Source organism: Peromyscus californicus, unplaced genomic scaffold, assembly GCF_007827085.1.
Source record: "Peromyscus californicus insignis strain IS unplaced genomic scaffold, ASM782708v3 Scaffold_13__1_contigs__length_99412109, whole genome shotgun sequence".
Taxonomy (NCBI): domain Eukaryota; kingdom Metazoa; phylum Chordata; class Mammalia; order Rodentia; family Cricetidae; genus Peromyscus; species Peromyscus californicus.
The window spans coordinates 98,245,229-98,270,238 of record NW_026294424.1 but is presented as its reverse complement, the minus strand read 5'-3'; the positions used below and the strand labels follow the sequence as shown (position 1 = coordinate 98,270,238).

Genomic DNA, 25,010 nt, shown 5'->3' with positions numbered 1-25,010 from the left:
TCTGGAGCTGGAGTTACAGGCAGTTGTGAACCTCCTGATGTGGGTGCTTGGAATTAAACTCAGCTCCTCTGGAAGAGCAGTACATACTTTTAAGTCACTGAGCCATCTCTCCAGTGCCAATACACTTGTAGTCTTTAAATACTCCATTCCAGTAACTGGTAAAAGCCAGTTGGTGACAGATCATGACTGAATAGAAAGTCTGAAGAGTTCTGTCGCCACATTGAACTGATAGGCATTTATAAAAAGTATCAAACAACTCAAAATACACATTATAGTATGTGTGGGGTGTTTATAAAGACACATTCTGGGTCATAAACTTTAAGATATTATATTTAATATTTTTACATGCATATAATGTGCTTTGATCTCTTAAATATTTAAAAGAATTGAAGTATCTTCTACTTTTATCCTTATTCAGTTAGAAATTAGTAATAGAGGGGCTGGAGAGATGGCTCAGTGGCTAAGGTATTTGCCATGCAAGGGTTTGGATACCTGGAATAAATGCTGGGTAGGAGTAGCAGTCTGTCTGTAATTCCAGCACTTGGAAGAGGGAGGTGGAATCCTGGAAGCAAGCTATAGCCAGACCATCTTGTAGTTCAATTGAGAGATCTTGCCTCAGTGAATAAGGTGGAAAGCAGTTGAGGAACGCTCCTGTTGTCAACCTTGGACCCCTACACGCACACACTTGTAACACACACACACTTGTAACACACACACACACACACACACACACACACACACACACACACACACACACACACACGACTTAGTAATGACACCTGGGAAACATTAGTAATAGACACCTGGAAAATCCCCAAATGTTTGGAGGTTAATACATCTTTACATATGAGTCAAGAGGGGATCTGAAAAGAAACTGGAATATACTCTTGATTAACTGAAGACATAACATGTGAACACTTGTGAGCTCCATCTACTGTAGTGCTTAGTAGAGAAATGTAAAACAATGCTTGTGTTATGATAGGCACTAAGTCTTAAACCAATAACTTGTTTTTCCCTTAAGAATATAGGTATATGAGAGCAAACTGAACTTAAAGTAAACAAACAAACAAACAAAAAAGAAAAATATCAAATAGAAAGCTACACAAAGCAGAGTCCAGAGAATCTGTGTAACAAAAAGCTGAGTCTTTGAAATGATCAATGATATTGATAGTCCTCTGTCTATAATGACTAAAGAGGGGAGAAACAGTAACCAGGATCCAGAATAACAACAACTTTTTTCAGATAGAGCGCAATTGTTTTATTTCATATTCAGAATTTTTCTAATTCTTCCCCAGAGTGTCATTGTGGTTTTTTTTTGTTTTTGCTTTTTTGTTTTTTTTTTTTTGTTTTTTCGAGACAGGGTTTCTCTGTGTAGCTTTGTGCCTTTCCTGGATCTCGCTCTGTAGCCCAGGCTGGCCTCGAACTCACAGAGATCTGCCTGCCTCTGCCTCCTGAGTGCTGGGATTAAAGGCGTGCACCACTGCCCGGCCATTGTGTTTTTTATAAACAAGATTCACTTAGACGTTTAGATGAAAAAGAACATTATAGACTAATTCATCTTGTTTTTAATCAGAAAGTGAGTTGTGTCCTAGACCACTGATGCATTTGTTGGCCAGGCTTAGGTTGGTTCCTGTAGCTTCCCTGTAAAGATGTGACTTTGTCTTTGCAACTGTTAAGCGGTCTGTTGGGAATACTTTTGTACCAAATGAATACAGCTAACTACAGCTGTTTCTTGGTATCTTTAGGGTTATTGATTCTAGGAAGTCCACTTAAATTTGTGGCTGCTTAAATCCTTACATAGCATGGCATCATATTAGCATAAACCCTCCACATATCCTTCTGTGTACTTTAAATGGTTTCTAGGTTACTTATGCCTAATTCAGTGTAGTTCACATGTAAATAAATAGTTGTTATATATTGCTTAGAAAATAATATAAAAAAGATATATTTAATACAGTTACAGATTTGTGAAACTTCCCATCCTTGGGTTGTGTCCATAAATACAGAGCCCACTGGTGTGGGGGCTCTATCTGTCTCCATCTGTCTTTTATCTAAATGTTTGGACATCTGTGGATCTCTGTAAAGTTGGTTATTTCATTAATTTTCCAAAGTGGTGGTTTTTATTTTTTCCTCACTTGTTCTGCACTTACTAGTGTTCTTCTGAAAGAAAATAGTTCTTTCTTCCTTTAACCTCTTTTTTCCCCTCCCAGGCCCTCTCTAGAGCCTCTTTTGTATCACTCTAGGTTCACAGACTTTTGTTTATTCAATATTTCACATGCTCTTTAATGGTTTAATGAAATTGGTATAATATGTTATACTCATTTAAATTTAAAAAGTGTAAGGCTTGCCTTTTACTTGTTTATCGTTGGAAGTTGTGAATTTTTCTTAATAGTTTATTTGAGAAAATATGTTCAATAACACATCAGAGTTTCTCATTCCCGACTTGTCCATTTGATTTGTTTTCTTTGTAAAACTGATGCCCTCTTCTGGTCTGTGAGGGCATGCACACATGCGTCCTGTATTCTTAGACACACACATGTAAACTTAAAAAATAATCATCTTTTAAAGTAATTTTGGGTTTGATCTAAAGGTTAAATATTTTATATTTATATATAATGTTTGTCTTTCATTTTTTAATAACAAATAAGAGGTCACCGCAGTGAGAATATTTGTTTCCTTAACATTTCTTTATCATTAACAGCAATTAAAAATAACTGGAGATAAATTTCCATTTTAAAGGATTTATGCAATTTTTTTAAGTATTAGAAGGAAATCATATTTAAATGATAGGTATTTTTTTAATAGTACTGGGATTTGAATGCAAGGCTCATGCATGCTAGACGTGTGGTCGGTCTAAGCAGCTAGCAGTATCCCCAGCCCTCTTTTTTACTTTTTGTCTTGATACATGGTCTTACTAAGTTGTACATAGTGACCGGAATTTCCTCTGTAGCCCCATCTAACTTTGAATTTTTAATTCTCCCCCTTAGCTTCCCAGCTGCTTCAGTTATAGGCTTGTGACACTATGCCTGATAGAGTTAAAACATACACACACACACACACACACACACACACACACACACACACACACGCACGCACGCACGCACACACCCATTTTGGGCATATGGATAGGAATGGTTGTGAACATTTTGGGGGGCCATGTATTGGAGGAGATCAGAATATGCATTTTTGTTACAGAAACCTGTTCTGGAGTACTCTGCCTTTTGTAATTGTTTATTTCTTCCCAATGTTTATGAATGTGACAGTCACATGTACTGTCTTACTGTTCTATTTTGTATTTACAAGTACTATTATATGTTGTCTTGGGAATAAGTAAAAACGTTGTATCATTTTTAAAAGTAGCTCTAAATTGCTCGGTGGACATTTGAATAAAATTAAAACATAGAAATGAGGGTGTTTACCAACACCCTTAGCTTTATTTATTTATTTATTTTTTTACTTACTGCTTTTCTGCTGCAGCTTTTATATGGAATGAGCTTTAAGAAACTGCAGGTGGCCTCGTGGCATCTGTGACTCCAGTGGAGTAGAGAGGGAAGGGGAGATGTCAGGCCTCTGCCGTTGGTTTGTGCAGCATCTGCTTCAACTTCTTTTCTTACACTAATCCATGCACATGTTGTAAAGAAATTGGCATGTGTAAAGCAAATGAAGTTTTGCTTCCTTAGGGTTTAAGAACTTCACCTTGTTTGATGTGCCATTTTTTACTTTCAATTAATTTAAATAGAATTTTTAGTCTTTAAATGCTTCTGTACTCTAGTGAACTAAATAAGCAGTCTTAAGGTATTATATTAACCATACTGAAAAGAGTAAAAGGGAAGTTAATGTTTTTTGTTTACCTCAACTTTAAATAATATTTCAAACATGCCATCCACATGAAAATCATTGAGTTATTTTATGTGCTTATTTAATTTGGTCGTCGTGCTGGGAGTTCAACGCAAGGGACTTGCACTGAAAACCAGTTTGTGTCTTTTAATAACCATACTCAGCAACTTTTAATAACCATACTCAGCAAGGATTAGGCACATTTCAAGTACTAAGTGACCATGTGAAGCTAATGGTTACCCTATTGTCTATAGAGTCAGAACAAATTCTTAGTATCTTGAGAGTGGACAGAAAGAAGATAGATGCTTTGTATGAACAGGGTTGAGGAGTTGAATAGCTCGTTACCAAAACCAGAGACACTAGAGCTGGGCTTTTTTTCCTTTCTTTCCTTTTCAAACTCATTTCTTGGGAAAAAGGAAATAATTTGGAATACTGGGTAGATCGAATTTTACTTTTTAGTTGCCCATGATACCCACATTATATCATTATTTTTCCTGTATGTGTATATTTACATGCTTGTGTTCCCATAAGATTTCAGTTTATGTCTATACCTTTAGCATAAATGCAGTGCCACCTACAATGAAGATTTTGTGCTACAGCTGGAGAAGGAATTGGTCCAAGCCAGACTGAGTGAAGCCGAGTCTCAGTGTGCACTGAAGGAGATGCAGGACAAAGTGTTGGAGATAGAGAAGGTGAGAGACGACATACGTACTTCTGCTTCCACACCTGATGGGGACCATGCTAGGTGCCTTAACTTACCGAGGGACTGAGTTAGACCTGATGGGGGGAACTGTGGATTAGTTCCTGGATCAACAGATAAGGAGATGTCGCTGGTTGGCAGGTGGTAGAGTGCTTGCTTAGGATGTGTGAGATCCTGGCTCCGGGCCCCAGCTCCACATAGAGCAGGTGTGGTGGCTCACATCTGCAACCCCAGGACTCAGGATGCAGAGGACATAGAGCAGGTGTGGTGGCTCACATCTGTAATCCCCAGGACTCAGGGTGCAGAGGACATAGAGCAGGTGTGGTGGCTCACATCTGCAACCCCAGGACTCAGGATGCAGAGGACATAGAGCAGGTGTGGTGGCTCACAACTGCAACCCCAGGACTCAGGCTGCAGAGGACATAGAGCAGGTGTGGTGGCTCACATCTGCAACCCCAGGACTCAGGATGCAGAGGACATAGAGCAGGTGTGGTGGCTCACATCTGTAATCCCCAGGACTCAGGGTGCAGAGGACATAGAGCAGGTGTGGTGGCTCACATCTGCAACCCCAGGACTCAGGCTGCAGAGGACATAGAGCAGGTGTGGTGGCTCACATCTGCAACCCCAGGACTCAGGCTGCAGAGGACATAGAGCAGGTGTGGTGGCTCACATCTGCAACCCCAGGACTCAGGCTGCAGAGGACATAGAGCAGGTGTGGTGGCTCACATCTGCAACCCCAGGACTCAGGATGCAGAGGACATAGAGCAGGTGTGGTGGCTCACATCTGTAATCCCCAGGACTCAGGGTGCAGAGGACATAGAGCAGGTGTGGTGGCTCACATCTGCAACCCCAGGACTCAGGATGCAGAGGACATAGAGCAGGTGTGGTGGCTCACATCTGCAACCCCAGGACTCAGGATGCAGAGGACATAGAGCAGGTGTGGTGGCTCACATCTGCAACCCCAGGACTCAGGATGCAGAGGACATAGAGCAGGTGTGGTGGCTCACATCTGCAACCCCAGGACTCAGGATGCAGAGGACATAGAGCAGGTGTGGTGGCTCACATCTGCAACCCCAGGACTCAGGATGCAGAGGACATAGAGCAGGTGTGGTGGCTCACATCTGCAACCCCAGGACTCAGGATGCAGAGGACATAGAGCAGGTGTGGTGGCTCACATCTGCAACCCCAGGACTCAGGCTGCAGAGGACATAGAGCAGGTGTGGTGGCTCACATCTGCAACCCCAGGACTCAGGCTGCAGAGGACATAGAGCAGGTGTGGTGGCTCACATCTGCAACCCCAGGACTCAGGATGCAGAGGACATAGAGCAGGTGTGGTGGCTCACAACTGCAACCCCAGGACTCAGGATGGAGAGGTAGCAGTTCAAGCTCAGCTTTGGTTATGTGGTGAGTTGGAGTACAGCCTGGTGTACATGAGACCCTTTCTAAAGGGAGAGTGGAAAGGCAACAAATAAAAATAACTTTAAAGCTGCCAATTTAGAAAATCCTTTCATGTGTCTGTGAGTTTAAGACTGTTCTTCACCTCCTCTTCAGTCAGATTGTTACTGTAGCTCTGTAGTACAGCTTGGAAAGGGAGTGTTGATACTTCTAGCAGTTCTTTATTATTCAATATTCTTTTAGCTATTCTGGGATTTTTTTGTGTTTCCATATAAAATTGAAGATTGATTTTTCAATTTCTTTGAAGAATTGTATTGGAATTTTTATGGGGATTGCATTGAATCTGTAGATTGCTTTTGGTAGAATGATCATTTTCACTATGTTAATCCTACCAATCCATGAGCATGGGAGACATTTTCTTCATCTGATGTCTTCTTCAATTAAGAGTGCCAGTTCTTCCTGGTAACTTTCATACAAATCCATACAAATTTCCATATTTAAGAATACAAATAGAGATGAATTCTATCCCCAGAGTCCACATGGTGGAAGGAGAGAACTAACTCCTGCAGGTTCTCTTCCCACCTCCACAGATGTATGCATGCACACACACAGGCATACAAAACTAATTTTTTAAAAAAATGATGTTTAAAAAAAGAAATCTCAATTTTTCTCTGGCTTTAGAGGAACAACTCATTTCCTGATGAGAATAACCTTGCGAGGCTTCAGGAGGAGCTCATCGCTGTGAAGCTGCGAGAAGCTGAGGCCATTATGGGTTTGAAAGAACTTCGGCAGCAAGTCAGAGATCTGGAAGAACACTGGCAAGTATGTCGGACTGTCTGTGCTTTTCCAAAGGAGCTGAAACCAGAGTACTTAGTTTGTGGGGATTTGAAATACCTGGTGACCAGTAGTGGGTGATGGAAAACAGTCTTGCTTAGTGTCACAATTGAGAACATTTACAACTTAAAAGTACATTAAAGATGTGCTTTATATAATTCTTAAAGTGAAACAAAAGATAAAGTAGAAACCAAATCATGTTTTTATTATTGCTTTGAACTTTTGCATTATTCTACTTTTCCTAGAGAACTGTAAAGAAATATTCCTCTTATATGGTACAAAACTTTTCTTTTTTAATAAATATAATATTTTTTTTTGAGAATGTCATACATGTATGCAATGTGTTTTGATCATATTTACCCTCGTGACTACCCCAAATCCTCCCAGATACACAATTTACCTTCCCTCCCAACTTCAGATCTCATTTTTTTCTTTTAAATTTACTAGTCCAATTTATGCTGCCTGTATACTCATGGGTGTGGGGTCATCCATTTGAGCATAATTGACCCACTAGGGGCTACATTCTTAAATAAAACTGACTCTCCCTTATCCAGGAACAACTGTCAGTAGTTCTTTAGCTATGAGTGGGAGCTCAAGAGCCTTCCCCCTTCATGCTGGAGTGTTGACTAGCTTGATCTTATACAGGTCTTATGCAGGCAATCACAGTTGCTGAGAGTTCATGAGTACAGTGGTCATGTCCAGAAGACACTGTGTTGTCCTGGGTTTCTCCAACCTTTGACTCTTAGATTCTTCCCATCCCCTCTTCTACAGTGGTCCCTGAGCCTTGAGGGGAGGGGCATTGTTGCATGAATCCTAAATGGTCTTACAGTAAAAACCCAGAGCTAGATGTTGAGGTAAATGCTGAAAGATCAGAGAAAACAAGCCACAGCCACTTCTCACCTCACCAACTCCTCAGCCGAAAGGAAAAGATCCTGTCTCTACAAAACCTCAGACTGAATGCCGCTGAGTCTGCAGCTGAAAGGGACCTAATTCCTGTCTCCTCCTGCCTTATATTCCTTTCTCTGTCCAGCCATATCACTTCCTGTCTCAACTTTCCTAGTTCTGGGACTAGGCGTGAGATTCCCAAGTACTGGGATTAAAGGTGTGTGCCACACTGCCTGGCTGTTTCTCTTTTAATCTGGATTAATCTCGTGCAGTCCAGGGAGGCACGGCACTCCATCACTTTGATCAGTCGTCAGTTTCTGTGTGGTTGCCCACTGCACAGACTAACCCTTGGCGTAGAGATGGGACTTAGAGGACAGTTTGATACTCTGTTTATTTAGCAAACAAAGACTTGGGAAGTGTGAAACAACTGAAGGGGGACACCAATGTGTATTTGTAAATTTCTGACTTCTTTTGAAAATGCTTATCACAAAATAAATGACACTTTAGGTATAGTCCCACAGATGTATCTACTAGTAAGGGAAATCTAATAAAGAACAAAGTGTAACAACATGTAAGAAGGAAGGAAATTAGTCCTTGATATTGTCATGGCTTTTAAAAAAATGTATTTGGAAAAGTACCCAGCTGCAATAAAGTATCAATTAAGCTGAACATGGTGATGTGTATCTGGAATCCCAGCACTTAGGAGGCTGAGGCAGGAAAATCATAAGCCTAAAGCCTACCAGTAGTACAAACCAAAAGCTTCTCTCAAACAAATAAAATGATCTTGAACAATACTTAAATAAGTGATCTGTAAAGTTAACTTTTATTTTGATTAAGTATTTGCTGAAATATTATGTTTTATGCTTTAGCGGCATTTAGCTCGAACTTCTGGAAGATGGAAGGACCCACCGAAGAAAAATGCTGTGAATGAGTTACAAGATGAACTAATGAGCATTCGTCTTAGAGAAGCAGAGACACAGGCAGAAATAAGAGAAATGAAGCAAAGGATGATGGAAATGGAAACACAGGTATGATGGGCAGGCCCAATTGGATTGAAAGTAGCAGCAGATCAGCCTTACACAGTTCTTTTCTCAGATTTTTTATGTAACTAAAAATAACATTGAAGAGATACTATAAAGTTATGAAGAATGAAAATATAGACTTTGGCTGGGCAGTGGTGGCGCACGCCTTTAATCCCAGCACTCGGGAGGCAGAGCCAGGCGGATCTCTGTGAGTTCGAGGCCAGCCTGGGCTACCAAGTGAGTTCCAGGAAAGGTGCAAAGCTACACAGAGAAACCCTGACTCGAAAAACAAAAAAAAAAAGAAAAGAAAATATAGGCTTTAAATGGGAAATTTAAATTTCATGCCATTATGTTTAGGGGGTGGTAAATGAGTCAAAAATTTAACATTGTATCATCCTTAGAATTAAGGTAAAAAGTGAAGTCTAGACAGCAGTTTTCTAATCCTCATAGAGAAAGCTAAAAGTTACCTGTCGCTTCCTGCCGTTATTCTCTTGGGATAGGGTCTGTCATTGAACCTGGAACTCCAGCGACTTACCATGTTTTACAATTAAGCTACTGGCCAGCAAGCTCCAGTGATCTTCCTGCCTGTGTGCCCAACCCCCCAGCTCTAGGGTTACAAATGTGAGCACGCCTTTCACCTGAGTGCTGGTGATCTGAACTCAAGTCTTCATGCCGGTACATCAAGCACTCTTGCTCACAGCCATTGCCCTGCCTTGTTTTGTTTGTTTTGGGTTTTGTGGTTTTTTTTTTTTTTTTTTTTTTGAGACAGGGTGTGCAATATCCCTGGCTGGCTTGTTACTTACTCTGTAGCCTGGATTAGCTTCAAACTAGTAACAAACCTGCCCCAACCTTCCCAGTGCTGAGATTATGCTTATAAAATACTTTTCCCAGAGATTTAATCTCTACTTTGACCCATCAACAAAATTTAAGCAAGCCAGACTCCATTTGGGTTTATTAGGGTTACCTTATTGCATAAATTAAGAAGGGAAATTTGTGTAGAACAGGGTTCCTCAACCTGAAAACATAACATTTGGGCTAGAAATTCTTTGTTTTATGTAGCTAGCCTGTGCATCATAGGGTGTTTAGCAGCACCCTGGCCTATGCTCTCCAGATGTTGTTCTCTGTAGTAACTAGAACTGTCTCCATACATTTCGGTAGAGAATCACAAGTGCCAACTATAATGTGCATTTTACCTTTCCAAGTTATGTCATGTGATACTGAGTAATAAGTTTAAAATTTAAGTCTAAAATCATCCTCTCAGTTCCCTTTTCTGTGTTACATCCCTATCTTAAATGTATTCGGCCTAAGAGGTGCAGATTCTTTTGTTTACAAAACTTGTTTGCATTGTAAAGGTAAGTTTGGCTTTTATGAATTACATTTGTATGAGCTGTATTTCACGTAAAGGTGTCCTGTTGGGATCCATGGTGCAGATTGTAGGGTCTCTGCTGAGCTGAAGTGTCTTCAGATGCCCAAGTTCCTTAAATAAAATGGTTTATTATTTGTGTACAACATATGTACCTTCTCCAATATACTTCAAACCATCCCTAGGTATAATGCCTAATACAGCACAGAAGCAATAGAAATAATTGTTACACTGTATTATTTACGGAATAATTACAAGAAAAGTCTGCACATGTGCAGTACAGATACAATTTAAAAAATTTCAGTTCTTATCAGTTTGAATTCGAGGATACATAGGAAGAGCAACAGTGCATTTTACTGATTTTCAAAGTATTTATTCAGTCAGTAGGGGGCATAGTTTACTCATGTCTCTCTGTATTCTAGTGAACAAATATAGTCATTCCATGTCAGGCATGCTAATGTGAATATGCAGTGTCTCTAGGATAAACATTTATTGTTTCATGTAATCCAATTACTTTCTCAGAAAGTTTTATTGAAATTAAAAAATATGGAAGAGGTTAAAATTATGAAAAGTAAAAATTAGATTTTATAGTGGGAAGTTTTATTTTTATGAACAAAATTTATATACATGTATGTGTATATTTGTGTATGTGCATATATATGGGGGGTGAGTCAAATTCAGAACATAGTTTGGAGAACCTTTGAAATCTGAAACATTGTCCAGCCATTAAAGGGCTGACAGCTGAGCAGTTAGACACCACAGACTATGTTAAGTGTGACTCAGAAACTGAATCTAAGTCAGAGTGAGAGAGAAGTTGCTGCCCAAACAGGAGAGAGCATTTAGCTGCAACTGGGTAATTTGGGGAAAGGCCTTCCAGAGGATTTGTATTTCAAACTGCTGGACTAGTAGCTGTGACTTTTGCTAGATTTTTCCATGAGTCACTGGTTTGAAAATGCTAGATCGTGGGCTGGAGAGATGGCTCAGAGGTTAAGAGCGCTGGCTGCTCTCCCAGAGGTTCTTAATTCAATTCCCAGCAACCATATGGTGGCTCACAACCATCTGTAATGAGATCTGGCGCCCTCTTCTGGCCTGCAGGCAGAACACTGTATACATAATAAAAATAAATCTTAAAAAAAAAAAAAAGAATATGCTAGATCTTGGACTGGTAGTAATCATGAAGTTTTATGTAAAAAAATTTTTGAAAAGGCAAAACAATAAAGCTGTGGTATAATGGTAGTGGTATATAGTTAGCTACAATGTTATTTTAAACACCAAGTCACTGTCCAGAAGTTTGTTCATGTTGGTGTAACTTCATTTCCTTAGTTAAAACACTTTCAGAACCTTGACTACGGAGTATACTCCAGTTTATTGAGCTGCTCTCTTCTTGTTATACGCACATTTTTTTTTTAAGTTTTTATTTTTATTTTGCAATACAATTCAGTTCTACATATCAGCCACGGATTCCCTTGTTCTCCCCCCTCCCGTCCCCCTCACCTTCCCCCCAGCCCCCCCCCCCCCATTCCCACCTCCTCCAGGGCAAAGCCTCCCCCGAGGACTGAGATCAACCTGGTAGACTCAGTCCAGGTAGGTCCATTCCCCTCCTCCCAGGCCGAGCCAAGCGATCCTGCATAGGCCCCAGGTTTCAAACAGCCAACTCATGCAATGAGCACAGGACCCGGTCCCACTGCCTGGATGCCTCCCAAACAGATCAAGCCAATCAACTGTCTCACCCATTCAGAGGGTCTGATCCAGTTGGGGACCCCTCAGCCATTGGTTCATAGTTCATGTGGTTCCATTTGTTTGGCTATTTGTCCCTGTGCTTTATCCAACCTTGGTCTCAACAATTCTCGCTCATATAAACCCTCCTCATTCTCGCTAATTGGACTCCCAGAGATCCACCCGGGGCCTAGCCATGGATCTCTGCATCCAGATACCTCAGTAGTTGGATGAGGTTTCTAGCACGACAATTAGGGTGTTTGGCCATCCTACAGAGTAGGTCAGTTCAGGCTGTATCTCGACCATTGCCAGCAGTCTGTTGTGTGGGTATCTTTGTGGATTTCTGTGGGCCTCTCTAGCACTTTGCTTCTTCCTTTTCTCATGTGGTCTTCATTTACCATGGTCTCCTATTCCTTGTTCTCCCTCTCTGTTGTTGATCCAGCTGGGATCTCCCGCTCCCCCAAGCTCTCTTTCCCTCGACCCTCACCCTTCACTACCCCCACTCATGTCCAGGCTGTTCATGTAGATCTCTTCCATTTCTCCGTCATTGGGCGCTCCCCGTGTCTTTCTTGGGGTCCTGTTTTCCAGGTAGCCTCCCTGGTGATGTGAGTAGCAGTCCAGTCATCCTTGTTCCACATCTAGTATCCTGCTATGAGTGAGTACATACCATGTTTGTCTTTCTGAGTCTGGGTTACCTCACTCAGGATGATTTTTTCTAGATCCATCCATTTGTCTGCAAACCTCATGATGTCATTGTTTTTCTCTGCTGAGTAGTATTCCATTGTGTATATGTACCACATTTTGTTTATCCATTCTTCAGTTGAAGGGCATCTAGGTTGTTTCCATGTTCTGGCTATTACAAACAATGCTGATATGAACATAGCTGAACAAGTGCTCTTGTGATGTGGTTGAGCATTCCTTGGGTATATGCCCAAGACTGGTATAGCTGGATCTTGGGGGAGATGGTTTCCCAATTTTCTAAGAAAGCGCCATATTGATTTCCAAAGTGGTTGTACAAGCTTGCATTCCCACCAGCAGTGGAGGAGAGTTCCCCTAGCTTCACATCCTCTCCAGCATAAGGTGTCTTCAGTGTTTTTGATCTTAGCCATTCTGACAGGCGTAAGGTGGTATCTCAGAGTTGTTTTGATTTGCATTTCCCTGATGATTAGGGATGTTGAGCAATTCCTTAAATGTCTTATGGTGATATTTGTATTAAAATGTTACTTGTATGTTAATAAATAAAGTTGCCCGGGGGTCAGAGCTATTAGCAAGCCATAGGAAAGCAGGGCAGTGGTGGCGTACACTTGTAATCCCAGCACTTGGAAGGCAGAGCTGGGTAAGTCTCTGTGTGTTCAGGGATACAGCCATTATTGGATACACATGCCTTTAATCTCAATACCAATCATGGAAAACCTGGAGGCCTATACAGACAGGCTGTGAGGAGGCAGTCATGTGGTTGGGTTTACAACCAATGAGAAGGCAGGACAGGAACTCTATATAAAGACTTTAACACAGGGGTAGCTCTGGTTCGGAGAGGTAGGACCACTGCAGGAGGAAGGGTAAGGTTTTAGCTCTTAGCTCTGACCTCTTGGCTTTCTTCTTTGCATTGGTTCTGTGTTTCTTATTTAATAAGAAGGTTGTTTACATCTACAATGTCTTTCAGCCATTTGAGTTTCCTCTGTTGAGAATTCTGTGTTTAGTTCTATAGCCCATTTCTTAATTGGACTGTTGGGCATTTTGATGTCTAATTTCTTGAGTTCCTTATATATTTTGGATATCAGTCCTCTGTCAAATGTGGGGTTGGTGAAGACCTTTTCCCATTCTGTAGGCTGTCGCTTTGCCTTGTTGACCGTATCCTTTGCTCTACAAAAGCTTCTCAGTTTCAAGAGGTCCCATTGATTGATTGTTTCTCTCAGTGTCTGTGCTACTGGTGTTATGTTTAGGAAGTAGTCTCCTATGCCAATGTATATGCACATTTTATCTACTGCAAATAGTTCTACTCTGAACATTCATGCATATGTTTCTTTGTATTTTATCTAAGAGTTTATTGAGTGTGGTGTTCTCTTGTTCTATGTGCTGTGGACATTGTTGCCATCTAAACCATTTGGAACTCTTACCTTGTCAATGATTTTTGAATGCATAGAGCAAGATACATGATTGCAAAAACAAAGCACTTGCACTGAGGTAGAATTAATCAAAGTACTAAAACAGTTGTGTGATATAGAACATATGTACAGAAACACTCAAAATGTGTCCCTACTTCTGAATAAAATTTTCCGAGTTGGGGAACTTACTCATAAGTCAAACTGCACTGTGATTGTCTCATCTTTTGTCTTTCTGCCTTACTTGCATGCTGACTTTTCTGGTAAACACACAGGTACTTTATAACACTGAGTTTGACAAGTGTTTTTTTTTTTTTTTTTTTTTAATGCAGTATTTGCTAAAAACGGCCAAACTCAATGTATACTTGAAGTGGTGAGTCATATAAATGAGTTTTATCTTGGTAAAACTATAAAAATCTGACCTCACAGTTTCTTATACCTGCCCTGCTTAGTCCATATTTTGTGGTTCTGTTATAATTAATTCCTGTCTGTTGAGTCTTTTTATTCTTTCCTTTTCTTTATCTCCTGGGTTTATTTTGGTTTGACTTTATCTTCACAGATGACTTGTTTAGTGTCCCTTCAAGCAGAATCTTAGTGGTTGCTTTGTGTTTTACAATAAGCATCTTTAATTAGCACTATCTTCAAATAATAAACGTTGAATTAGAGGTAATAGTTGTTGCCTCTAGTTGTTTGTTTTGAATTCATACGTAGTAACTACAGGGTGTTCTCAGACCTTCCTCACCTTTAAACTGTTATTGTCACACATACTATGTGAATAATTTCGTCTTGATGGTTGTATTGCCCTAGTTAAATGCGTTTTTCTTTCAATTGACTCCTCTTCGTGTAAACTGTGTTTCTGTCTGGTGTGTCTTTATTTCTTACTTCTCTTGCTTATAGACTTTGCTTTTTGAGACAGGGTCTCTATGCAGTCCTGGGTCTCTTGGAACTTGATCCTTGATATATAGACTAGGCTGGCATCGAACTCACAGACATCTTCCTGCCTCCTGCCTCCCAATTACTGGAATTTGAGGTGTGCAGTATTATACTTGGTTTTGAAGACTTTTTGTGCTCCTCTGCTGGTAATAGATTTTTCTTTGTTTTTTGTTATTTGAGGAAGTAATCATTTATCCAAGTTTTATGGTTTTATTTAATTGTGTATATGTGTATGGACATGTACATGTGAGTGCAGGTACTCATGGAGGCCAGAGGTATAGGATCCCTTGGAACTGGAATTACAGGTGGCTGTGAGTCACCCTGTATAGGTACTAGGAATTGAATTTTGGGTCCTCTTAACCTCTGAACCATCTTTTTGACATTTATTTCTCCGATTTTAAAAAGGACAGACACTGCTTTTCATTTGCAAATGTTTTTTGGGCTCTCTTTTTCCTGATGGCATTGCTGGTGTGTCTGTACATGTACCTCACTCTCCCTAACTCGTAACTCCATGTCTATGCTAAGCTGCCTGTTAGATAATTCAGTTTCTGTGTCATATGTAACACTGCTTCTGTGCGTTGTTCTGTCTCTTGTTACATTTCTTCTTAATTTTTTTCTTTGCCTTTTCACATGCTTTGTAAATTTTTGCACACATTTTCATCATGTGCCCCAACAATTATACACCAAAAAAGATTGGCTATCTTGAAAAAGATATCTATAGCACAGGGAAGGGCACAGCAGCAATTGGGTATTCTGTATAGGGCAGTAACTAACTAAGTTGTTTCTATGCCTGAACATGGGTGCACACTTCTTCCTGCCAGGCCTTTCATGTGGCATTTTGAGTTAATGCAGTCAGATGCTGAATTGAGGTTTGCTCTGTAGTTGTATACAGGGCACCGCAGGGTTCAAATCCCTTTGGCAATACCTCATTTTTAGAAGGAGGCCTGGTTTCCCAGAGGGCTCTTCTCAGAAACTTCATGACTTCCTTCTGCACCACACCCTGGAGTTGGGACTATCTCCAGCAGTATCCCTCTATTACTTGTTGCTGGGAGTTGGAGGGGCAAAGGTATTTCCCATTTTCTGATAAAGCCTCGGCCTTAGCCTCCATTTTACATTTACATTTACATTTGTATCAGAGGTGTTTGGCCTTCTAATGCTTCTGCCCACCAATGGCTGTAGTCCTTGGTCCAGAACATATTACTGCCTCTTCTTTCAGATACAACGTGTTTTATAACCCCAGAGACAGCAGTGCGTGCTGGTCCTGTACCAGATGAAGTTTTCATTCCTTGGAAGAGATAGGTAAGGTCAGTGCTTCTTCCTACAGTAGCTGCTTTCCCTCCCTTCAGCCTATTCTGTGGATATATTTCTGAGACTGGCCAGCAGCCTCTGTAAGGAATGTGTAAGAGAATCTGTGAATCTTTCTAGGCCAACATGTGGACTCCATTAGTCTGATGTTTATTCTAGCTGAATTTTCTTTACAGCTTCTGCCTTGGTAAGAGCTAAAATCCCCTCCCTTCTTCAGTAGGAGACTTCTGGGTAGAACTTAGAGTTCAGTCTTGGTCCCCATCCCATCCCTGCCCTTATTTAATCAGAAGGTTGGAATCAGCATTCTAGCTCTTCTGATCCCCAATCAAAAGTCCTCATTATTTGTTGGTTTGTACCTTCCGTTTCTGTTCTTCATTGATTTTTTTTTCTCCTTTCCTGGTTTTAATTTTTTTCTTTTACTTTCTCTGTATTAGTTTGAATTTTAGAATTTTTTAAATTAATTTATTTTTTTTATTGGTGTTTTGCCTGTATGTATATCTGTGTGAGGTATTGGATCCTGTAGTTACAGACAGTTGTGAGCTTCCATGTGGGTGCTGGGATTAAACCCAGATCCTCTGGAAGAACAGCCAGTGCTCTTAACTGCCAAGTCATCTCTGCAGCCCTGTAATTATTTTCTATTAATGTTTATTACCTGAAAAATTGGAAATACTTGCTTGGCTAAACAAATTCTAAAGGCAATAACTATATGTTGATTTTAAGCAGTAAGGCCCCCAGAATTTACTGTGTTCTTCTGCACTATACATTATTTTGTAGACGTCTTTTAAGCCTCTAGATTAGACACTTGCTCAGTGCTCATGTGAACTTGGTACAACTGCTGTATCCTTTCTTCCTTCTTTCCCTCCTCCCTCTTGCCTCTCTCCCTTTTCTTTATTCTCTCTTCTCTGTCCTGTTTTGTTGCCCAGGCTGTTGTCGAACTCAGGATCCATCCCAGTAGCTAGGATTATCATTGTGTGTGTCCCTGCACTCGGCTTTCTTTCACTTTCTTAAATTGAGGTTGCCTTTACTCCATTTTTTCCTTTAAAAACAGATCTTGCCTCGTTTATTTGTAAAAACAGCATACAGCACTGATCATCTGCAAATAGTGTGTGTGTAGGTGTGTCATACCAGTCCATCTGTCTCCACAGCGGCAGACAGAAACCTTTTCTATGGGGCCTTCACAGGGGCCTGGGCACCTCTGGGAGCCTAAGATGGAACTGAGGCCTGGGCCTTGGTTTAATCCTTGTACTTTGGTTGGTAGCTTCTAATCCGATTCCCAAGCTTGGGGTGAGCAGTGAAAGCAAGATGGCTGAGTTTGCGGCTAGAGTCCTGTGGAATCTTGGGCTTAAAACCACCTTGGGCTTCACAGGGCCTTGACCTCTGCACACACATTCGTAGCCTTTGCACTGTTTGCCTGCATCTTCTTCGGGCCTTTTTGTTGTGCTTCTTGGCAAAACTTAGGTTCCTCAGGAAGTTGGGGTTGACCCCCTTAAGAGATTGTTATCTTTATCATGGGGTTTTCTTGATGCGGTTTCTGTGCCATTTTTGGGATTGGTTATGTGTGGTGTGGTTCTTGGACTTGGCCATGTCTGAACAGTAACCTATGGCTCCTGAAGTGCTAGAGACCCGAAGAAAGTGCCTTTGCTCTTATATGAGCACTTAATTGAGTAAACTTTTGTAGGCTGAAAAATTTTTTAAAAATCATTATATACATTTGCTGGTAAAATGCTGTCATTATCTTTCCTTCATATACACTGTATTTTCCTTTATTTGCCTATTTCTTCAGTACTCTGAGTCTTATTATAATGTATCTTGGTGAAGATTTATTTGCCTTTAGCATCCTTGGGATCAAATGTGCTTCCTGAACTGTAGGTTCACACCCATATGTTTATTTTTTTGTAGCATTGGAGATCAAATCCATGATAGTCAAGTGCTGTACCACTGAGCTGCCATCCAGCTTTCTTCTTATTTTGAGGCATAATCTCACTAAGTCATCTGGGCTTGCTGTCTTTCACATTATAATCCAAGTTGGCCTGGAATTTGTGGTCTTCCTACTTCAATCACCTGAGTAGCCAGTATTACAGCCTTATATAACTAGGCCTTGCTCACTGTGGTAATTTGAATGTAATTGGCACCAATAAGCTCATAGTGAGTGGTACTAAGAGGAGGTGTTGCTTTGTTGGAGTGGGTGCGGCCTTGCTGGAGGAAGTGTGTCACTGTGGAGGCGGGCTCTGAGGTCTCAAGCCATGCCCAGTGAGACAGACCACTTCCTGCTGCTTGTGAGTCAAGATGTAAGAACTCAGCTCCTTCTCTAACACCATGTCTGCCTGCATGCTGCCTTGCTTCCTGGACTAAATCTCAGAACTATAAGTGAGCCCTAATTAAATGTTTTCCTTTATAAGAGTTGCTATGATCATGGTGTCTCTTCACAGCAAGAGACCTATAGAAACTCTAACTAAGACTCATATATTTTTTGTGGGGAGAATAAAATTTTCTCAAATATTAACATACCTTACTACAGCTTTTTAAAAACATTTTGTCCTGAAATTTTGGATCTTCTTTTCTTTTCTGTGTCTTATGAACTTTCCTGGAACTCTGATATTTTCCAGTATTCCAAATCTTGTTTTTCATCCTTTCAGTGAATATGTGTGTATTACGCACATACACATGTTTGTATGTGTTTGAGTGTGCATGTGGAGGCCAGGGATTGACTTTGGGTGTCTTCCTTCATCATCACTCTCCACATTATTATTTGGGACCGGTCTCCTTTTGAACCTAGAGCTCCCTCTTGGCTAGACTAGATGCCAATGAGCTCTCGCGGTGTGCTTGTCTCTGTCCTCCCTGGCTGTTAGCTCCCCAGCATTGGGGTTACAAATAGGTGTTGCCATGTCCAGCCTTCACTTGGATACTAGAAATGCGAACTCAAGTCTTCATGGTCTTACATGACAAGCATTTAACCCACTGAGCCATCTGTCCAGTCCCTCATTGAATTTTTAATATCAGCAGTTATATTGATTTTCAGTTCAGTACTACGAAGTCCATTTAATTTGTAGTCAGAATTCATTAAATAAAAATTAGAATAGACTCACAGGGGATAGACTTGATAAGTATTCTTCTGAGCATGGGAGGAAGATAAGAAAAAGTCAAGAAGTTTGGAAGGAGTAGGAAGTTTTAGAGTCTATGCATAGAATTATCCACTTTCTTCCCCATTAACACCGGAGGCAGTGCCATTTTTCATAGAATGAGGCAGAAAGAATCAAATGACATGCCAGCTGAGCATTCATTGTGCCTGTAAACTTCTTTTTGCAATATTCCTTTCTTTTTTAAAAAAATTATTTATTTTTATTTTATGTGCATTGGCGTTTTGTCTGCATGTGTGTCTGTGTGAGGGTGTCAGATCCTCTGGAACTGGGGTTACAGACAGTTGTGAGCTGCCATGTGGGTGCTGGGAATTGAACCTAGGTCCTTTGGAAGAACAGTCAGCGCTCTTAACTGCTGAGCCATCTCTCCAGCCCCCATGCAATATTCCTTTCATAAGCTTTCCTTACACAGCCAGAAGGCAAGTGATAGTGTCTACCTATTTTTCCAGTATACTGAAATTTGGTAGGATTAAATAACTTATCAGAGAACATATGTTCATAGAGATCTTGCCACATATTTGCTGTTCATGTATCATATCATTTAGTTCTGGAGACATCCAAGTAAAAAACAAGTAGTTTTGTATGGACAAGAAAACTATAGACTTGGAGATGTTACTTTCTTAATCATCAAGGGAAAAAGCCAGACTCACAAGCAGTCTGTGGCTGAACACTCAGACACTGAAGCAGGAATATTAGCATGAGTTTGAGGTTATATAGTGAGATCTTATCTCAAAACGTAAAGCAGGAAGTCCCACTAGGTGTCCATGAAAAGAAGCAATACTGGACATTGGGAAATGTAGGACACATGACTCATAGGGTGATGGGAGAGAGTTTACAGTTCACTTTTTGCTTTATTTCCCCATGTGTATCCCCAGTGTTTCAGAAATAACTGTCTCTAGGTTGTATGTGAAAGTCCTTATAGTTTATAGATTTTTTTTTGTATAAATGGTGTATTTAGGTTTAAATTTTTACTTATTTAAGTATTTAATGTTTTGAAGTAGGGTCTCATGTAGCCCAGGCTAACCTCAAACTCTGTCGAGACAAAGCTAGCCTAGAACTCCTGGTCCTCCTGCATCCTCTTTTCAAATACTGGGATTACAGATGGATGTCACCATGCCTGACTGATATGTTGATTAAGAATTTTTAATATTCTTTGTAGAATTCAGTTTTTTTGTTTTAAAGAGTTTTTGAGACAGAGCCTTACTGGGTAGTATGGGCTATCCTCAGATTCACAGTGTTGCCCAGGTTGTCCTTAAACTCTTTGATCCTGCTTTCTCGTGCCACACACTTAGCTGAGGATTTGTTTTTATATCTTTTTTCCATTTTTAATAAACATTTTAAATAACATTTTATAGATTGTTGAAGTATAAGATTTATAAGTAAAAATTTATTAAAAATTTCCGGTCTCATCTATAGTGAGTCTATTTATATTTCTCATTAGAACCAGATTAATAGTAACCAACTTCGAAGAGCAGAACAAGAGGTGAACAGTCTTCAGGAGAAGGTGCATTCTCTTTCTGTGAAGAACAAAGGGTTGCTTACCCAGTTGAGTGAGGCAAAGCGCAGACAGGCAGAGATTGAATGCAAGGTAAGTGTCAGTGTAATGATGTCTTTTATATATTTATTTATCATGATCATATTTTGTCTTTTTGTTTTTTTGAGACAGGGTTTCTCTGTGTAGCTTTGCGCCTTTCCTGGATCTTGCTCTGTAGACCAGGCTGGCCTCGAACTCACAAAGATCCGCCTGCCTCTGCCTCCTGAGTGCTGGGATTAAAGGCGTGTGCCACCACCACCCGGTCATATTTTGTCTTTTTGAGACAGGCTTTCAGTATATGGCCCTGGCTAGCCTGGAGCTTGCTGTGTAGATCAAACTAGCCTCAAAAATCATATTAATTCTTTTGCCTCTGCCTCTCATTGCTGGGATCACAGTCATGTACCACACCTAGATTAAAATTTCAGACAAGATTAGCTCATCTTGTTCAAAGGGTGAATTGAAGAAACCTCATTTTTAACTTTGGATTTGGTTAAGTTAATGTCTTCTTACATTGGCATTTACTAGTGTGACTTTTTGATGCTTCTTTTGACTAGTGTCTCTTTAAAACTTAGCTTGTGATGTCTCACCTGAAAATGCAGGAGATTGGAGAGGGTGAAGCTCACTCCCTTGATTCACATCATATTAGCAGGCAGTCAGTACTGATAACACTTTCTGGGTAACAGAGAAAGAGAAACGTGTATGTACAGGTAGATTAAGAAAAATGAGTACAATTTCCTCTCTTTTAATCAGTTTTTGTTTATATGAAGCTTTGTGTTCAAAAAAGCATTACAAGTATTTGAAATAAATTGAATTTTTTCATGAAAGGAGCTTATAGTAGCTTTAGCTAATGAAAGGGACAGATGGTTGGGGACATTGGAGAAGAGGAGTATGGATGTACATACATAAATGTGTGTGAGAATAACTAAAGAGATGCGTGTAGTCTTAGCCTTAGAGTAGATTACTGGCGAGAGTTGTGATATTTTAAGAGGAACTACTCATATCTTTAGCATAGCTCCTTTAATAGTTACAGTGCCCTTCATGTATTCAAGCCTATGAGAAATAAGACTTTCAGTGGTACATATAAAGCTGTAATTCCATCAACTTGTTCTGGTGTCATTAAAAACCAAGAGTGAAGCTTGAGTGGTTTATCAGTGTCACTGAAATCCAGAGATGAAATTACATCCTAATAAATATTCATGACTGTTAGAATTTAGACTGAAGAAATCTGTAGGCAGTACTGACAATTATATTAACTCAAGAATTGACCCTTTTAAAAGATACAGCTGGACTAGTATAAAGATAAAGTGGTATGCAATGAGGTACCCTATGACTTGTCACAACTAGAGCTGATAGACTGTTTAGGATTTCACATTGCCTTGTGATCTGTCTTTAATAGAGAACTAAATGTAATCTTTTCTATATGAACACCAGTTTTCTTTAAACATTTTGATAACAGTATTTCTGAATTTAATATTGTCTTGGCACCTATTAGCAAAATAAAATGTTCTTTGGAAGTATTTGTGGAACTTGACCATGAAGATACTTGTTTTTCTAAGTAATGGATACTCAGAACAGTAGAGGACTGGGTAGACTGATACGGGATTTTCACTTAGTTTGTATTTGTTTGTTAGTACCCTGTAAAGTGTACCGAGGATACTAACTCTGATGTGCCTTTTGCAGATCCTGGTCACTGTATTAGTGTACTGATTGTTACTCTAGCTCCTAGTCCTTTGTCACATTCCCTGTAACAATTCAGTAACAACTGTAACATTTTCAAAGAAGCCAGTCCCTTAGTTACATAAATTAGATTTGTTTTCATTAAGTTTTATATAATTAAAGCTTATGATTTGTTGATGAGTAATTTTTAAAGCTTGTTTTATTTTTCATTTACATAAACTATCTGAATATTATCTGTATTCTCAACATTATTTTTACTCTGTAAACGAGTTTGAATAGTCTCACTTAAAATAGTACAAGCTTATAATCCCCAGTTTCGATAGCAAATACTCTGAATCCCAAAAGTTTTTTCATAATTTTCACACAGGTTCATTAGGAGGCAACAACTGATTTGAACTTGAAGTTGTTTTTATCCCTTTGGGTGTGTGTGTTTATAGCTGACTGCATCATTATAGATACCATCTTAGACACTGATGGATAATACTAATGTGCAGCTTTTGTACCTTAATATTTTGTACAATCTGAAAAATCTCAGTTCCAAACTCAGCTGGCTTCTTATTGTGTTTTGCCTGGTGCTGTAGAACAAGGAAGAAGTCATGGCTGTGAGACTCCGGGAAGCTGACAGCATGGCTGCCGTGGCTGAGCTGCAGCAGCACATCGCCGAGCTGGAGATCCAGGTATGACGTGGCTTCCTCCCTGTGCACCAAAACTGTGGTGTGCTTCTGTCTGCCTCCTGGTGATTGAAGTTCTATTTTCAATACTTCATCCATCTCAGAGTACTTTGTGGAAGCCAGAGGTTGAAGTTCAATGTCTTCCTCAGTGGTATCCACTTTATTTACTGAGTCAGGGCCTCTCACTGACTGGGCTAGTCTTGCTAGCTAGCCTGCTCCAGGGATCCCTCATCTCTTCCCGAGTCTCTGCCTGCTTGACATTACAGGCAACTGCCACGCTCAGGTGACACTTATGTGGTTGCGGAGGATATCTAAACTCTCGTCTTCTCACTTGGATGGTAAGTGCTCTACCCACTGAGAAATCTCAACCCTCAGGTGCATTTTTATTTATATATAACATAAAACTTAAAATTTACAATTCTGTTACATTAAGAATATTTTTGGTGTTGTATGGCCACCAACACCATCGACCTCCAGAACATTTTATTTCCCACATGAAACTGATTGTGTCCATTAAATACTAACTTGACATTCCTTCCTTTCATAGTCCCTGGCATTCACCATCTAGCATCTTATCTCTATGAATTTGACCACTCTAGGTGCATTCTATCAAGAATTATGAAACATATGTCCTTTTGTGACGGACTGATTTCACTTTGCATGAAGTTCTTAAGGTTCATTCATGTGGTGTATATCATAATTTCTTTCCTTTTTAAAGTTAAATGCATCCTTCATTGCATGTGCGTACTACATTTTTCTTATCAATTCATCATTTATCTGCTTTTGATGTTGTGAACGACACTGCTATGATCAGAGATGTGTAAATACCTACTAGAATCCCCGCATTCACCTCTTTGGGGTACACGCATCATCTAGAAATACTGGGTCATAAAATAATTCTGTTTAATTTTTTGTGGCATTGCAATGCTATTTTCTGTAAAATGTACCATTTTGCGCTCCTAACTGCAGAGCACAAGAATTCTGTTTTTTTCCCATCTTCACCACTACTTACTGATTTTTTCAGGAAGCCTGTTGTCCTGGTGTGTTTTAGGTGGCACCACCTCCTTATTCTGATTAGCGATTTCCCAGTGGGTAGTAGTGCCAAGCATCCCTTTACTCGATATTTAGCATTTATTTATCATCTTTGGAGAAAAGTCCATTCAAGTTCTTTGTCCACTTTTGAATCTGTTTTTCTTGTTGGTGATGAGTTGTAGGAGTTAATTGTGCATTCTCAGTAGCAATCCCATGTCAAATGGTGTGGTTTTATAAATATTTTCTTCTGTAGGGTACTCTTTTCTTTTTAAGATTTATTTTTTATTTTTTGTGTATGGGTGTTTGGCCTACATGTATATCTGCACCATGTGCACCATATGCATGTAATGCACACAGAAGCCAAAAGAGCGTGTTGGATCCCTACAGGTGGTTGTAGCCACCATACTGGTGCTGGGAACAGAATTTGGGTCCTCTGCCAGAGCAGCACCTGCTCTTGACTGATGAGCTGTCTCTCTAGTACCAAGGTGTAGCAGCAGGTTTTTCTTTGGACCGCCAGCTCCTGAATAACGACACGGAGACTTTTTATTGATTATGAGAGCTTGGCCTTAGCTTAGGCTTGTTCCCGACTAGCTCTTAAAACTTAAATTAACCTGTTTACATTAATCTACATGTTGTCACGTGGCTCATCACCTCTCCCCAGTACCATGTCTGACTGCCATCTCATCTGGCTGGCGAATCTCTCACCTCAAGATTCTTTCCCAGAGTTCCTATCTCTTCCCCGAAGTCCCGCCTATCCTCTTCTGTCTAGTTACCGGCCGTTCAGCTCTTTATTAACCCAATCAGAAGGTGCCTTAGGCAGGTGAGGAAAACAACATGTCTTCACATAGTGTACAGAACGATTATCCC

At 40.1% G+C, this 25,010-nt stretch overlaps 1 protein-coding gene across 7 annotated transcripts in view; it reads left to right on the top strand.

Moving 5' to 3' along the window:
* The window catches only part of Evi5 (ecotropic viral integration site 5), a 159,881-nt gene that overhangs the window by 85,372 nt on the left and 49,499 nt on the right, over window positions 1-25,010 (top strand). For 5 of the 7 annotated variants that reach the window (XM_052735694.1, XM_052735689.1, XM_052735691.1 and 2 more), the window contains 5 exons: window positions 4,395-4,529; window positions 6,614-6,754; window positions 8,521-8,679; window positions 20,671-20,817; window positions 23,022-23,117. In XM_052735694.1, coding sequence (XP_052591654.1) covers window positions 4,395-4,529; window positions 6,614-6,754; window positions 8,521-8,679; window positions 20,671-20,817; window positions 23,022-23,117 — 678 coding nt within the window. Of the gene's footprint in view, window positions 1-4,394; window positions 4,530-6,613; window positions 6,755-8,520; window positions 8,680-20,670; window positions 20,818-23,021; window positions 23,118-25,010 lie in introns of those variants that run through there. The other 2 variants (XM_052735690.1, XR_008217597.1) reach the window with 2 other exon arrangements.